The 14,545-nt window shown below is 41.3% G+C and overlaps 1 protein-coding gene across 4 annotated transcripts in view; it reads right to left on the bottom strand.

The window, feature by feature from the left end:
- Positions 1–7,961: 7,961 nt before the first annotated feature.
- The window catches only part of PPM1B (protein phosphatase, Mg2+/Mn2+ dependent 1B), a 41,178-nt gene continuing 34,594 nt past the window's right edge, over positions 7,962–14,545 (bottom strand). For 3 of the 4 annotated variants that reach the window (XM_081904186.1, XM_081904184.1, XM_081904185.1), the window contains one exon: positions 10,459–11,486. In XM_081904186.1, the coding sequence (XP_081760312.1) occupies positions 11,196–11,486 (291 nt within the window). In that variant the 3' untranslated portion in view covers positions 10,459–11,195. Of the gene's footprint in view, positions 9,823–10,458; positions 11,487–14,545 lie in introns of those variants that run through there. The other variant, XM_081904187.1, reaches the window with a different exon arrangement.

A 14,545-nucleotide genomic window follows, 5' to 3' on the forward strand; every position in this document is an offset into this window, starting at 1 on the left:
GTGATAGCAAGCTCTCTGCTATACTAATTTATCAAATGTAAGGGGTTTTTTATATGAAAAAGCGTGTTCTTTTTTCCCTTTTTTTAAAGTGCAGAATTGTTCCAAGGTTCTATTGTGCTTATTACTCAGACCATGCAAAGGTTGTTTATGCCCTGAATGTTTTGATGGATCGGATCTTTTTCTGAATAGCAAACACGTTCCCCTGCCAATAAATGGCTGCTCACATTTGCCGGCTGCCTCCCTTTCCCCTTTAACTATTCAGTGCAACTACTACTAGAGGGGTGGCTGAATCTTGCCCTGAGGGGAGGGGTGAAGCAGCAGTAACGGCTCTTTTCTAAACAAACAAGATGTATTTTCCATTATTTCATAACAGAGTTGTTTAACAAACACAGGGAACTCTGGGAATTGTGGCTGTGAATAGAATAGGGGTCTCCTAACAATGTTCAAGGGACGTGGGTGGCGCTGTGGTCTAAACCACTGAGCCTCTTGGGCTTGCTGATCAGAAGGTTGGCGGTTCGAATCCCCGCGACGGGGTGAGCTCCCGTTGCTCAGTCCCTGCTCCTGCCAACTTAGCAGTTCAAAAGCACGTCAAAGTGCAAGTAGATAAATAGGTACCGCTCCGGTGGGAAGGTAAACGGTGTTTCCGTGGGCTGCTCTGGTTCGCCAGAAGCGGCTTAGTCATGCTGGCCACATGACCCGGGAAAACTGCAGACAAACGCCGGCTCCCTCGGCCTATAGAGCGAGATGAGCACGCAACCAGAGTTGTCCGCGACTGGACCTAACGGTCAGGGGTACCTTTACCTTTAACAACGTTCAGCACTGGGGGGGGGGTGACTACAGCTCCCAGAATCCTTGGGGGGGGGAGTCACAGCTGTTTAAAGCAGTATGATGTCACGGTTCAGTGGTAGAGAATATGCTTTCTAGGCAGTTCAACCCTTGTTATTGCCAGCTAAGAGGCTTGCCTAGCAGGTGAGGGGGAAGATGCACCTGACAAGACTTCCATCACAGTGGATCACATTCAGGTAGATAAGCAAAAACAGCCTGACCTAGAATAAGACAGCTTCCTGCTTAGTTTGGTGAGAAAGTTAAGTAAATCTCTCCCTGTGAAATGAACGGAATTCAAGATACTGAACTTTGGCTGGATTATGATACCAAAAGAATACCCCTAAGGCAGTTGTATGTGCTTTGTAAATGATTAAACTTTTCATCCAAAATGGGCTGGTTAATCAGAACCACTAATCCCCCTTTTGCATCCGTAGTGGTGAGCACCTCTATCTTCTCCAACATCCCTGCCATTATTCTTTCCTCTGACACGGTTAAATTACATCAGAGACTTTCCACTCTGCCTCACAAACCTCCTGCTTTCAGAGATCGGCCTTTCAGCTACAGCTGCATCAGCATTAATTGAATCAACTGATAGCATAAGAATTCAGTCTATAGTTAGGGAAACATGCAGGTGAGAGACAGGCATTCCTTAGCCTCATGCCTGTCTACACATCACCAAAGGCTTACAGTCAAATATTTGGCAGGTTTCAGGGTTCCTCATCTCAGAATGGTCAAATCTTTTGAGTTCAGTTTCTCAATCTTTTTTCAGTCTTGTGTACAGTTCTCCACATCAGTTTGTAGCAATTGATGTTTGTGGTTTGTGTGAACACAGGGTACTGTAAGGTGCTGAGTGGTTTTTAATCCTCTCTTTACTGATTCTTCTATACAGCTTTATTTTTATTTATTCACTTCCTCTCTGTGTTTTGCTCTCTTAATGCTCTCCACTTCTTTCTAGTCCTTTCTGCCCATCCCCTCCTGTCACTTCCAATCTGCCCCATTTGCCTTGTACCATCCAGATCAACAGGTTCTCAAAACATCCAGTAGTTGGATGTTGGGATGATTCAGGACAGGCAAAAGTTCGTGTCTCTTCTTGCAGCACATAGTTAACCTGCGGAACTCGCTGCCACAGGAGGCAGTGATGGCCACCAACTTGGATGGATTTAAAAGAGGATTAGACAAATTCATGAAGATTAAGGCAACCATCAGCTACCAGCTATAATCTACCTCCACTGGCAGACATTTCTGGGGATCACAAGTGGGCAGAGTTCAGCTGCACTCATGTCCTGCTTGCAGGCTGACCACAGGTGTCTGGTTGGCTGCTATGAGAACAAAGATACTGGATTAAATGAACCATTGGCCTGATCCAGGAGGGTTCTTATGTTCTTCGAATTCAGGAGTAGCTCCTGCACCTGCTGTTCTTCACAGACATGCCATTGACTACCTGAGTGAAGCTCCTGGACCACAATTTGGGAAATCCTGGCATAGAGAGCACACCGGTAGACAGGAACTTTATTGTCTTAGACAAGAACTGACCCAGGAAAAGCTTCTGATATAACTAAGCCCAGTACATATGTTGCTTGTCTGTCAGGGCAAGGTGACGCAATTTGCTTCAGGTGGCAGATCTGTCCCCTTCCCTGCCATTGTGCTGTCGCCAGCGCCACAGGGGCGAAAGCAGCATTGGGGCACTTTGCCTACAAGGGCAAATCATCTCAGGATGGCCCTGCTCTCTAGTGATTAAACCATGTCTAGGTGTGTGTGTTTAAAGAAGAAACAATTTAAATAAATATAGCAATGTTGTAAAGGTAAAGGGACCCCTGACCATTAGGTCCAGTCGTCACCGATTCTGGGGTTGCGGCGTTCATTTCGCTTTACTGGCCGAGGGAGCCGGCGTACAGCTTCCGGGTCATGTGGCCAGCATGACTAAGCTGCTTCTGGCGAACCAGAGCAGCGCACGGAAACACCGTTTACCTTCCCACCAGAGCGGTACCTATTTATTTACTTGCACTTTGATGTGCTTTCAAACTGCTAGGTTGGCAGGAGCAGGGACTGAGCAACGGGAGCTCACCCCGTCGCGGGGATTCGAACCGCCGGCCTTCTGATTGGCAAGTCCTAGGCTCTGTGGTTTAACCCACGATCGTCATTCGTTTATCTCTAAATCTCATGGACATCCAAATAGCTCAAGCAAGTGATGCCTTGAGTGGTAACACTGTCACCTGTGTTTACAAGACGGCCTAGCACAGCCTCAGCAGATGCACTTGCATTTTCAGGTACTAGTTATGCATTTGGTTATTATACCTTCTCAGGAAAGGGAAGTTGTCATTAGTTCCTGTTCTGCACCCCATGCTGGGTTGTCACAAAACATAGCTCAATTGGTAGAGCAGGAGACTCTCGATCTCAGGGCCATGGGTTCAAGCCCCACATTGGGCAAAATGTTCCTGCACTGCTTGGGGTTCGACTAGATGACCCTGGTGGTCCTGTCCAACTCTACAAATTCTGATTCTGTGAACTCTGTGTTCCATGTTTTCCTTGCAAAGTAATTGGGAGTCTACCCTGCCTTCAAGTTGGGTAGGAAGTCTCTATGCTGGCACTAATTATGGTAGCTCTTGCAGAGATTTGTACCAGTTATAGAAACTCTAATTTGGAGAGGTATCTCCAATTCTCCATACCCTGGCCAGGACACTTCTAAAAGTCAAATATTTGTTAATTTCTTTGATGAGATGGCGTTCCACAGGACGGGGACAACTACTAAGAAGGCACATCTTACTTAATGTGGAAAATGTACTCTGCTGAGCACTCTGGTTCGTCCGAGGTTATCTGTGAGAAACTGTTTGAGACATCCAATCTGGAAACTACGTATTTGGGTACTGAGTGTTAGGTGGAAGTCCTCTCCTGGTGGTGTTTTTTCCCCCAAGCTGAAACCTGATCCAGCTCTTAAATATCTATGCAGATGCACGCTTCCCTCAGCTGCATATTCCTGCATTGCAGGGAGTTGGACTAGATGATCCTTGGGGTCCCTTCCAACTCTACAATTTTTATTTGTGCACAGGTAGGCTCATGTGATTCCCTTATGCCACAATGCTTCATCTTTTCCAATTCCATCTTGTGAAGTCAATGTGTTGGGGATTCCAGAGGGTGATGCCAAACCACACAATGTCAACATTATCACCTGTTTGCAGACCAGTGTCGCCAAACACCCCTCCTATTGTTTTCAGTGGTCCCGGTCTGGTAGCTGCTCCATGACCAAGGGGATTACCCAACTGATGACTTCCCATCCTGTATGCAGTGAACACAAATTGCCCCTTCCTTGTATCCAAGCACTGCAGGAAACCATCTGAGCTGTGCAAAACTGCTTTGGAGAACCAAATGGTCTGCAACGTTGTGTGGTCTTCCTCAGAAACAACTATGAATCTATTTTGAAATTAATGATTGTGAGTACAGACTTAAGATACAGGAGAACTTGCTTCTCTCCAGTAAGAGAACAGAGACAGGAAACTCCAGACTCTATTGAAATACCACATACTGTGGATTGGAGCAGAGGGTGCACATGCAGGGCTCACCCACAAACATCCCTGGGTGTGTGGTCACCTCTTCAGAGCTCCTGAAGGTGGTGTCAAAGCTCCTTCTGTTCTGGTGAATTAGAAACCTCTCTGCAATCAAGAAGCCTGATGAAGCAAGGCTCCCTTTTGCCGGGTTTCTAAGCACATTCAACAGAGCACACATAGAAAGCCCTTTCAGACAGCAACCCATGCACCTGGGGGTGTTGGGAGGTGAGCTTGCAAAGGCACCAGAATCTTCTTGCTCTCTATTCAGATTAATTCAGAAAAAAAATTATTTTCTAGTGTTTGGTAGGCAACTAGCAATTGCAGGACAGATCCCATGACAGAAAAGTAATTGGTTCAACAACTACAAGATGTTTTGTGAAAGGCTCTTAAGGAAATCTGAGCATAGAGCATCAACAGATCATAATGAATTTGACTGTCAACTTCAACGAACACTTCAAGATTTCCCTTGCCAAAGTCATGCCAATTTTCATCATTCTTCTGTGTAATAATTCTCTGCTTAAGTGAGACTATAGTTACATTACAGTCTGGAATTTTAAAGGGATGCCCCTAGATTTCTTTTTAACTAAAACACAATATTGATTCCTCAGTATGTTTGACTTGAATATGACCCTGCTGCAGCCACCCAACTTCAAAACTGCTTTATCTGATTGATCGATGACATTTGTTATTTGGTAGCTTTGGAGATAACATTTCACCGTATAAGGAATATGACTGGATCATCATCCATGGCAGAACAAAATAATCTTGTTTAAGTGGACTGTGTCATGTTACTTTTCAGAGGAACTGCGAACCTTCAGTGAGTTTGACTGGCATCAGTGATTTTTATAGGCTACCATGCTGTTTGATGTAGTGCCATATTTGCCAAGGTAAAAACAATGTGAGAAACCCAAGCAGCCAGAAGATCTGTTCCTTATTTCAGCAATGTGTACCTTGCATAAAACTCATCTTGTTGGGAAATACAAGGACCTTGGGTTACACGGTTGTGCTGAACAAATGATGGGCAACTATTTCTTTCTGTTGGAACTCATTTGATAAAATTCAAATCATTTAAAAATCAACACCATGAATAAAAACCAAATAGGAACAATTACAAGTAACGTTTATGCTTCTGAACAGACATGCACCAGTTCCACAAATTTACAGACACCCCGGCATCAAAGAGAAACATTACAGCTTCATTAAATGGGGGAGGCTACAGGATTTGGTAAATGAATAGAATTTTAAATCAACTAAATAGATTATATGTTCTGGTGGTGCTTACAGACCATAAATAGCAGAAGATAGGCAAGCATTTGCAAAAAACACAAGAAGTAAAACAGTGCTAGCACCAGAGGAGACCATGTTAATGAGGATGGAGGAGTTTTCTAATAGGCCAAAATGAAACACATGTTCAGACAAAGCAACAAGACATAACCTTTTTCTTAACTGGGCCATTTCTCATCCCTTTGTATAAATGCAACTTCCATACATTGTAGAGTGAGTTCAGATGAAATGTAAAGCTGTCCATGCTTTAACCTTCCTTTTTATATGTTAGATACATACCACCATTTCTTCTTAAGATTTCAAGATGAAATTTATGACGGCTGTGTGGATTTAAAATAATAATAATAATCCAAAGCAACAGCTAATCAAGAGATTTAGAGCAACTCTACTGATCCAGATTTTTTTTCTAATAGTACTCTCTTTTGACATCCTAAGCAAACGAGCCACCTGAACAGAGATGGAGCAGCTCAAGTCAGCAAGTGCTTCACAGTGGAGGCTTCACTTCAACCAGCAGTGCAATGGCTGCCTAAGATCCAAGCCACTTGGCTAACTGTTCCATATGGCAATTCAAACCACAGACAGCAGCTCATTGCATGAATCTTAAAACATTTTCAACAAGCTAATACAAATGAAATGGAATGGTGTGCACTGGTGCTATTTAAAAAGAGAGAGAAGCCCACCTGGTTCAGTGTGAGCTGCTGCACACGAACGCAAAGCACCGTCCACAAAATTTGAATTGCAAGGTGTTATCACACAGTTGCAAGCTTGTGATAGTTACACCTTTGATTACAACAGAAACAAGTTCTAGCATTCCACGGCTGTTTCCTCTTTGCAAGCGGTAGACCTTACTTCCGAGTAAGATGTGCAGGATTAGGCTGCATACCAAACAACTTTTCACTTTTATTCTTGATCAATGGAGCTCATTACGCTCCAAGTCTCTGCACCGTTACTGGCAATTTAAAACCAAACACAGCAAGCAGAGGTGATAGCAGGCAGGAAGAGAAAAGGATTGATTTGGACATAAACCAAGACTTAGCTTAAGATCATGTTTCAGCGGAACTGATGGGCTGCCAATGAAGCAAACATATCCATAGTGTGGTTGGCAGAAAGCTGCTCTCTGGATGCAAATTAGTTGTGCGGAAAAACCCAGCTTTACTCTTCAATATGGAACAATGACTAAGAAATATTCAGGTGTTTTGATGCAACCCCCTTTACACCATCTTATTGGAAAAAGAAAAGAGAGTGGCGGAGCAACTAAGCTATAACTTAACTGGGGCTATGATATGGTGCTTCAAGGAAACAATTATCCATTATAAAATGCATTAGGATTTATCCTCATGTTTTAAACTGACAGCCCACCAAACAATTTGTACAGGTAAAACAATTTAGGCTGTAAAACGTGTCTCTTGACTTTTCCCCAAACTTGGCCTACAAGATTTTGACAGTGAATTTTAGTTTACATTTGGCATGGTTATCTTGGTGAACAGACCAATCCTAGCAACATCCTTTTAAGTCTATTAGATATAAATATCAACAATACACAAGTGAACATTTTCCAGGTTCAGAAGAATGTGATTATATTAAACCTTTAGTGTTTACTGTGGAGTGAACAAAAAGGCATATTTTCAGGTATGGACATATAACAGTAAAAGCTATGAAAAAGAGTGAGGATCAACAGTCTGTGTAGCATCCTTCCGCTAAGGTTTAAGAACAGGCTGGCTTTAGCATCCATCAAAATAGCTTAGACCACACAAATAGGCACTTGCCTTCTGATGTTGATGTAAATGGATCCAGCTCAGTTAGCAGAACACCTGTCAATAGCATTTCCTATGCAAAGGATCACACACTGCACATAATGACAATAATTCAGATTTCTTTTCCCTTCCTGTACCTTGGGAAATCATTCTTCCTAAAGTTACGACCATCTGAAAGTAAAACTTACACTTTGCTTGAGTAACACCAAACATTTTGCATAATGTTCAGTAATATTTTTGCAAATAGCACAGGCTGTCTTCCACCAACATGTTATCAAGCACTATCACCTCAGCTTGTTTCACTTGCAGTTCAATTCATTTCTAACCTCCTGGACCAAATTTCAAGCAGTGATGATTCTCAAGAACTAGGTGTTTATACAGACTTGTGCATTATTGATACGCAATTGTTCTTTGGAACCAAATATCACAGCAAAAGCCAGAGTTCTTATGCTCTTATAGGTCAACAGCATGCTGATCATACACAAAAAACCCAGTATTTACAAACACAGATGCAAGTAATTGTTTCGTCACTAATTCCTTTCCCACAAAACTGCGCTTCTCACTGTTTTAGCAATCCTTTATTGAAGATAACAAGTTGGTTATGTTCACTGTATTGTATGAAACATCACAATATCATACTGGGAAGGTACTATCAGTACAGGATTGGACCAGAGCAGACAGTCTGAACAGTAAACCATTTTGCATTCTTCATTCCCTAGCTTTTAAACAACCCAAAAAAAACCCCAGTAGGGACAAATACCTGTTAACATCATCATTTAGAACACTTTAACTTACAAGGCTAAAATCTAATGAATAAATAAAATATATTGTGGCAATAATCCTCTAGCCCCTCCCAACCGCCCCCCTCCCCCCCAAAATCAGATACACGAAGAACCAAATGATCGGGAAAACTGGCTATAGGCACCAGGTTACAAGAGTGTACATGGATCTACACTCGAGTGTGTGTATGAGGGGGAAGCTACAGAAAAATACCATGAATTTCACACAAAACCAGTTGATGACTGTCGTTAGCTTAAACTACACACAAGGGCAACTACATCCTCGTTGAAACACAGTTTTAAACAAATAGGAAAATGTTTACAAGGCATCCACAGCATGTAAATCATGTACAAATGGATACATTCAATGTTTCCCCTCCCCAATAGCTTTTATTTATTTATTTTTTAGATAAATACTTTACTCTTCTCCACTTTCAGCATTAACTGGACTCAATACATGCACAACTCAAAAAGAATTAAGAAAAAAAAAAGGTTATTGCAAAAATAGAATTAAACTAAGAATCTTCAAGTACCTTACATGACGGCCACTCTGTACCATGCCCATTGCTTATAAAATGAAAGGTCACTGAACCCATGAAAATATCTCTAATATTTTCTTAGATTTAAAATAGATAATTTTAGCTGTATTTATAGTAATCTCAAAGTGATAATTTGAACTTTGTAAATAATGCAAACAATTAAAAATTATACCCATATTACTCGACCTCTTTTAACAGTTGATAAGAAATCAGGGGGGGGGGCTATAGAAAACCACATTTAGAACAAAATCACAATTTACATTATAATAAAGGCAAATATTCAGCATTAAAAAAAAAAAACCTGCAGCAATGAGTGAGATGTCAAAGCAAATTACAACTAACCATAAATTAAGTTGTTTGGTTTAAAAATATTTATTCTAGCAAGAGTTTATGGATGTGTTATACACATGCGCAAAATTCTTATTGGTTTTAGATGCCTAAAATCTTCTTATATTATTGCCAAATACACTTTATCTTAAGCAAGCAGTAGGCAACATATCACAATTTGGACACTGTAGGGAAAAACCTAACAGTCTGGTAATACAGGTAAAACTGGAAAATTTAAAATAAAAAAAATACACATCCTATAGCATATTGCCCAACTGAAATGACTTTCCAAGCCCAGAGCTGCAAAAGCCTTCCATCTTGGTAAGGTGAAGTAAGTAAGTGTCTCATTACAATTATCTGCACTCAATTGTGCATTTATTGTAAGTTTTGTTAAAACATAGTGTGTCTTCAGAGTACAACTACAATCCCATGGTACTTTATGTACATTTAGTGATGTGCTCCCAGCATTATTCCTTCCTTGGTTTTTAGGGCTCAGGCTCCATAAAGATGTAACCAATGCGCCCAAGGCTGGTAAAAATACTGTAGTACAGGCAATGCTAAGAGTGGCAATATCAGAAAACACAAATATGAACAAATGATGGAAAATCCTAATAATTTCTTTCTGCCCATTTCACAAAATGTTGGAAATCCACCAGAATTTTTCCTTTGTATTGAAGAAAACTGATTAAAAGTTTTTCCCCCATTTTTCAGATTCAAAAGCATTTTTAGCAGATCTGTAAGGCTACCACGGATCTTCTAGATCGCCAGCACCCTACAGGAAAAGAAGAAGGAAACTGTTAGTGTTCTACTGGCCTAAAAATCCGCATTGTCCTGAATTGCAACAAGGAATAAACATAAAAGCAGGAGCTGGGACTTCTGGTTCCACAGTCTTACCAGACCATCATGCCCTCAGGTGGTTCAATCACTCTCCCTCCTCCGCTAACCCAGGAACATAATGGCAATAAAAGAAGAAACTGCCAGGAATACGAACCATTTGAAACTGTGACCAAGCAAATTAGCCTAGGCATCTGCTAGACAGTCAGTATAATTTTTTGGAAGTATGATAGCAACACCTCAAATCAAGCCTTTCCATAAAGGTGAGCGAGCACAGCAATGGTCCTAACCCAAAGAACCCATAACCCAATACAAATTTTTGTACGTGTTAACACTATCACTTTTACATTCCAATGTGTAAACAAGTCAGTTATCCAATGGCAGAAAACTTAATAAAAGTAGCAAATATTATTTGCCCAGGAGTATCACACTTAAATTTGTTCAGCGAGTTAAAACTTAATACGAATAAAGATCACTCTCATATGTTAACAAATTAGATATTACACATTCTGCTCTGTTTGATGGCAACTTGAACTACCCCAAACTGCTTAAATAAAGTCAATATGCATTCAGATTATTCCACACATATTTTATTTGGTCGTAGACAATAATAACTCATGTACTAAACACTAATGGTCAATACATTTTATCCATTGGATACATAGGTGCTATAAGTGCATCCTGAATACAATTTCAGAAAATCAGGTACAGATGATATAGTCCAAATTACAGCCTGACATAACACCGTATATTTTAATATAATGACTAACTTAACATGCCTTAAAACTTAAAGGGCTAATATGCCTTTGACATGACAAGAACTATTCACAATACAAACATGCAATATCTACATCACCGTAATAAGTAAAAGAACGTGAGTTATAATCAACAGACTGTAAATGCTGGATTAAGGTGACAATTTTAGGCTCTACCAATTTAATGAAAACCAGAGAAGTTATAGCTTTCACTTGAATGCATTTACAATATGACATTCTTCTTAGACTATCAAATTCCAGCCCAATGCCATGAGACTAAAATCCGCAGAAACCTCTTGACCAATGTACAAGAATTTTGCTGCTCTGCTTCCTGCCATGCATGCAGAGGACAAGCAGTAACAATGCCTACGCAAGCAGCAGTTCTCGGGAAGAACTCTCCAACACACAAAACACACAGAGAGAAGAATACCTTTTATGCATTTAGCATGTACAAATAAATTTAAGAGGAAAGCTAACTGTCTAAGATGTAACAAATAGCAAAGGACCAAGACATTATAATCGCTAAACCATCAACTGTGTGAAAAAAATGAAGGTATTACAACTTTTTAGCACCCTGTTCATCGCCCATCTCAGAATCTTCTTGAGCACTCTGCTCACTTTCTGCTTTGGTGTCTGTCTCTTGGTCACTGGATCCATCAGAGGAATCTGAAGTAGAGGCTGTAGCCGATTCATCAAAGCCTTCTTCTCCCTGCATTCTAGCTAGCCTGTAACTAATCAGCACGTCCTCCAGAAGGTGGCGGTAGTTCCCCCTATGAGTAATTCTCACTTGTCTGAGAGCTTCCACCAACTTTCCCTGTGTTCCACCTTCTGCGGCTTCGCCAGGGTCCTTATTTAAGATTCAAGACCCCAGAATCAGTGGTTAAACTAGGATATTTCTAAATTTATTAATACATTAGACAAGCTATGAAGAATCTCTAGAGTTCTATGGTCTAGACGTAAACTTTCAGCTAGTCTTAATTAGCCTTGGGGAAGATAAGTGTCCTAAATGCTTATGGTTAAAGGAAGTTTATTAATTGTGAAAAAGCAATGTGGAACCAGACCTTCCTATTCTACCATTTCATGGGCATTTTGTTCACTCAAGGCAGTTGCAGATGGCTGGATAGCATATATAAATTTTGACCTTTAAATATAAATTATATACCACTGGTGCTTTGAAACACAGCAAAAACAAAATAAAAAATTGTGAACAGCTTAAGTAAAATGAGTTCCTACTTATCTTGTTTAGGAAAGAGATACTTTAGGTGTAATTGAGTAAGTCACATGAAGTTGCCAATGGAAAACTTATTGCCAATTGGGTGCACTCATGGGAAGACTGTAACACGTCTTTCAGAGTGAAGTACAAGCTAACTCTCCACAAAAGTACAAATCTATCGAGATATGCAGATGGCATTGTGAAAAGAACTTTGTTTTAATTTACAAATTCTTCAAAATATATCCCCAGAGTTCAAGAACCTAAAGGCACTTTAATTTTAAGTCTGCTGAATGTTATGACTTTAAGATTTAGTATTCTTAGAACACTAAAACTAGATTCAAGGCAGGCAAAAAAGTGGTGCTTTACACAGATTTTTCAATTCACTGCCACTGGATTTGTTGGCAACCTTAAACTTAGGTCCTTTTAAGAGGGAGGTGAGAACCATCGGTGGCTACTAATCGTGATGGCTATATGATGCCTCCAGTATCCGGGGAAGCCTGTATTTTAAATATTAGTTGCTAGGCAACAACTGCAAGAAAGGGCTACTGCCATCCTTTGGCCTGGATCCAGCATGGCTCTTAATGCTCATTCTGTTTGATTACCTGTGCCTAGTAATATAAAGGATCTTTGATGAGACATACAGCTCTGGGATTGTCAACATAGCACCCGTGGGCACAGATGTGCTCACCAAGACCCTCACTGGCACCTGCTGGCACCCCCACACTGATTACAGTGCTTATAGGGCTTAAAGGCTGCTTTCTATTGCAGACAACAGAATACTTCTTTCAAGCAAAGCTTTTGCATGGGGGACCTTTGGAGGGTGGCACAGCTAGGAAGGAAGGCTTAACTCTCCTCTCCCTAGCTGTGACACCCCTTCACAAACACAATTAAGCTTTAAACAAGTCTCCTACAGGAATAAATGAAATGTTTTTTTCCAAGCCTAACTGCAATGGAGGAGGAGTAACTGGGAGGCAGACAGCTAGCCCTTCTCTCCACAGTTGTGACCTCAAAAATTCCCCCAAGGGGGGAATCCTTCTACTTAAAGCCTGATTGCTAGGAGGGGAGAAGTGGGGAGGGGGTTGCAATGAGTGTGTGCTGCCCACAATAGTTTCTATAGTTTACAAATGTGCCCATGGGCTCAAGAAGGTTGGAGGTCCCTGTTATAGCTGAAAGTAGCAAAATATGCCTCTCAAAGCAGGCAGTGTCCTTCCCCAGTCACATATGTCACAAGGGCTTAGTAGTAAACCCTCTGGCTTTATCAACAAGGATTCATGCCCAATTCAAAATCACTGGTATTGCAAATTGGCCCATTCCAAAGAAATGGTACCTAATTCAGAGGCTTTTTCTTAGGCCTTTTCATTGGCTGATCCTCATACTTAGCTAAGGTATCCTCATACCTTAGCTAAGCCAAACACACATACAAACTGATTAAGAACAAATGAGAGGCAATAGCAGCAGTGCTGTGTGTTTAAGCACAGGACTACCATTATTGTGCAGACACAGTGGCAACCAATTCTGAGAACAAAAAAGGGGTGTGTGACCTTCCTCTACCAACAGCTAACCTCCCAGATGTCCATCTACAGAAGCTCTTTTCTGCCAGCCAAGCACTTTTACCATCAGAGCTTCGCCCATTTATCCCTCTTGCTGTGCCCCATCTCCCATTTGCACCTCAAACTCACATTCTCATCATGACCACAAGCAACTCAAAAGGTGTAGGATCATCACAGGAAGGTTACTGCATCTTGGAATACAAGAAGCTGAATATACTGTTCTGTTTCAGGAAACTTCATGAGGTTTCTGCTGGTTGTGCCCAGAACAAGCCAAAATTAAAGGGGAGGGACCTTCGATGAGTCGTAAAGCACATGCTCAGCATGCAACAGTCCCATTTCCAGGGAGGGCTCGGAAAGACCAGTCTGAACATTCTAACAACTATTCCTTTGATGGTTCTTTCAGAAACTGTAGCTACCCAATTAGGTAAAGGTGAAGGGACCCCTGACTATTAGGTCCAGTCATGGCCGGCATACAGCTTCCGGGTCATGTGGCCAGCATGAATAAGCCGCTTCTGGCAAACCAGAGCAGCGCACGGAAACGCCGTTTACCTTCCCACCAGAGGGGTACCTATTTATCTACTTGCACTGGCGTGCTTTCGAACCGCTAGTTTGGCAGGAGCTGGGACAGAGCAACAGGAGCTCACCCCGTTGCGGAGATTCGAACCGCCGACCTTCTGATCGGCAAGTCCTAGGCTCTGTGGTTTAACCCACAGCGCCACCCGTGTCCCTTGCTACCCAATTAGGAAAATATAAAATGTCAGCCATTGATACCACCTCCTCACATGAATCATGAGTCCCAAATACCTTGAGACTGAGGGTTGTAGCCAACTAAGTTTTACTCAGACACCCTTTAATTCCAATGACTCTACCAAGTTCATTATGTTCCATTAATTGCAATGGGCCTACTCTGAGTTTGACTAACACTAGATACAACCCTAAGCTGCTCCGGACTTGGATGACATGAAGAACTATTATGCATTAATTTTGCATCCAAAGTGCTCCCAGTTTTCTAATGGTAAACTCTAACACAAAACTAAATTCAGCGAGTTACCCAATATTCATATGAAATTAGGAGAAAAAATTAGAACACAAAAAAGCAAACCTATGAAAAATATGTTTCCAGGAAGGAAAACAGATTTTCTC

This window comes from Podarcis melisellensis, assembly GCF_964234715.1.
Source record: "Podarcis melisellensis genome assembly, chromosome: 3".
Taxonomy (NCBI): Eukaryota; Metazoa; Chordata; class Lepidosauria; order Squamata; family Lacertidae; genus Podarcis; species Podarcis melisellensis.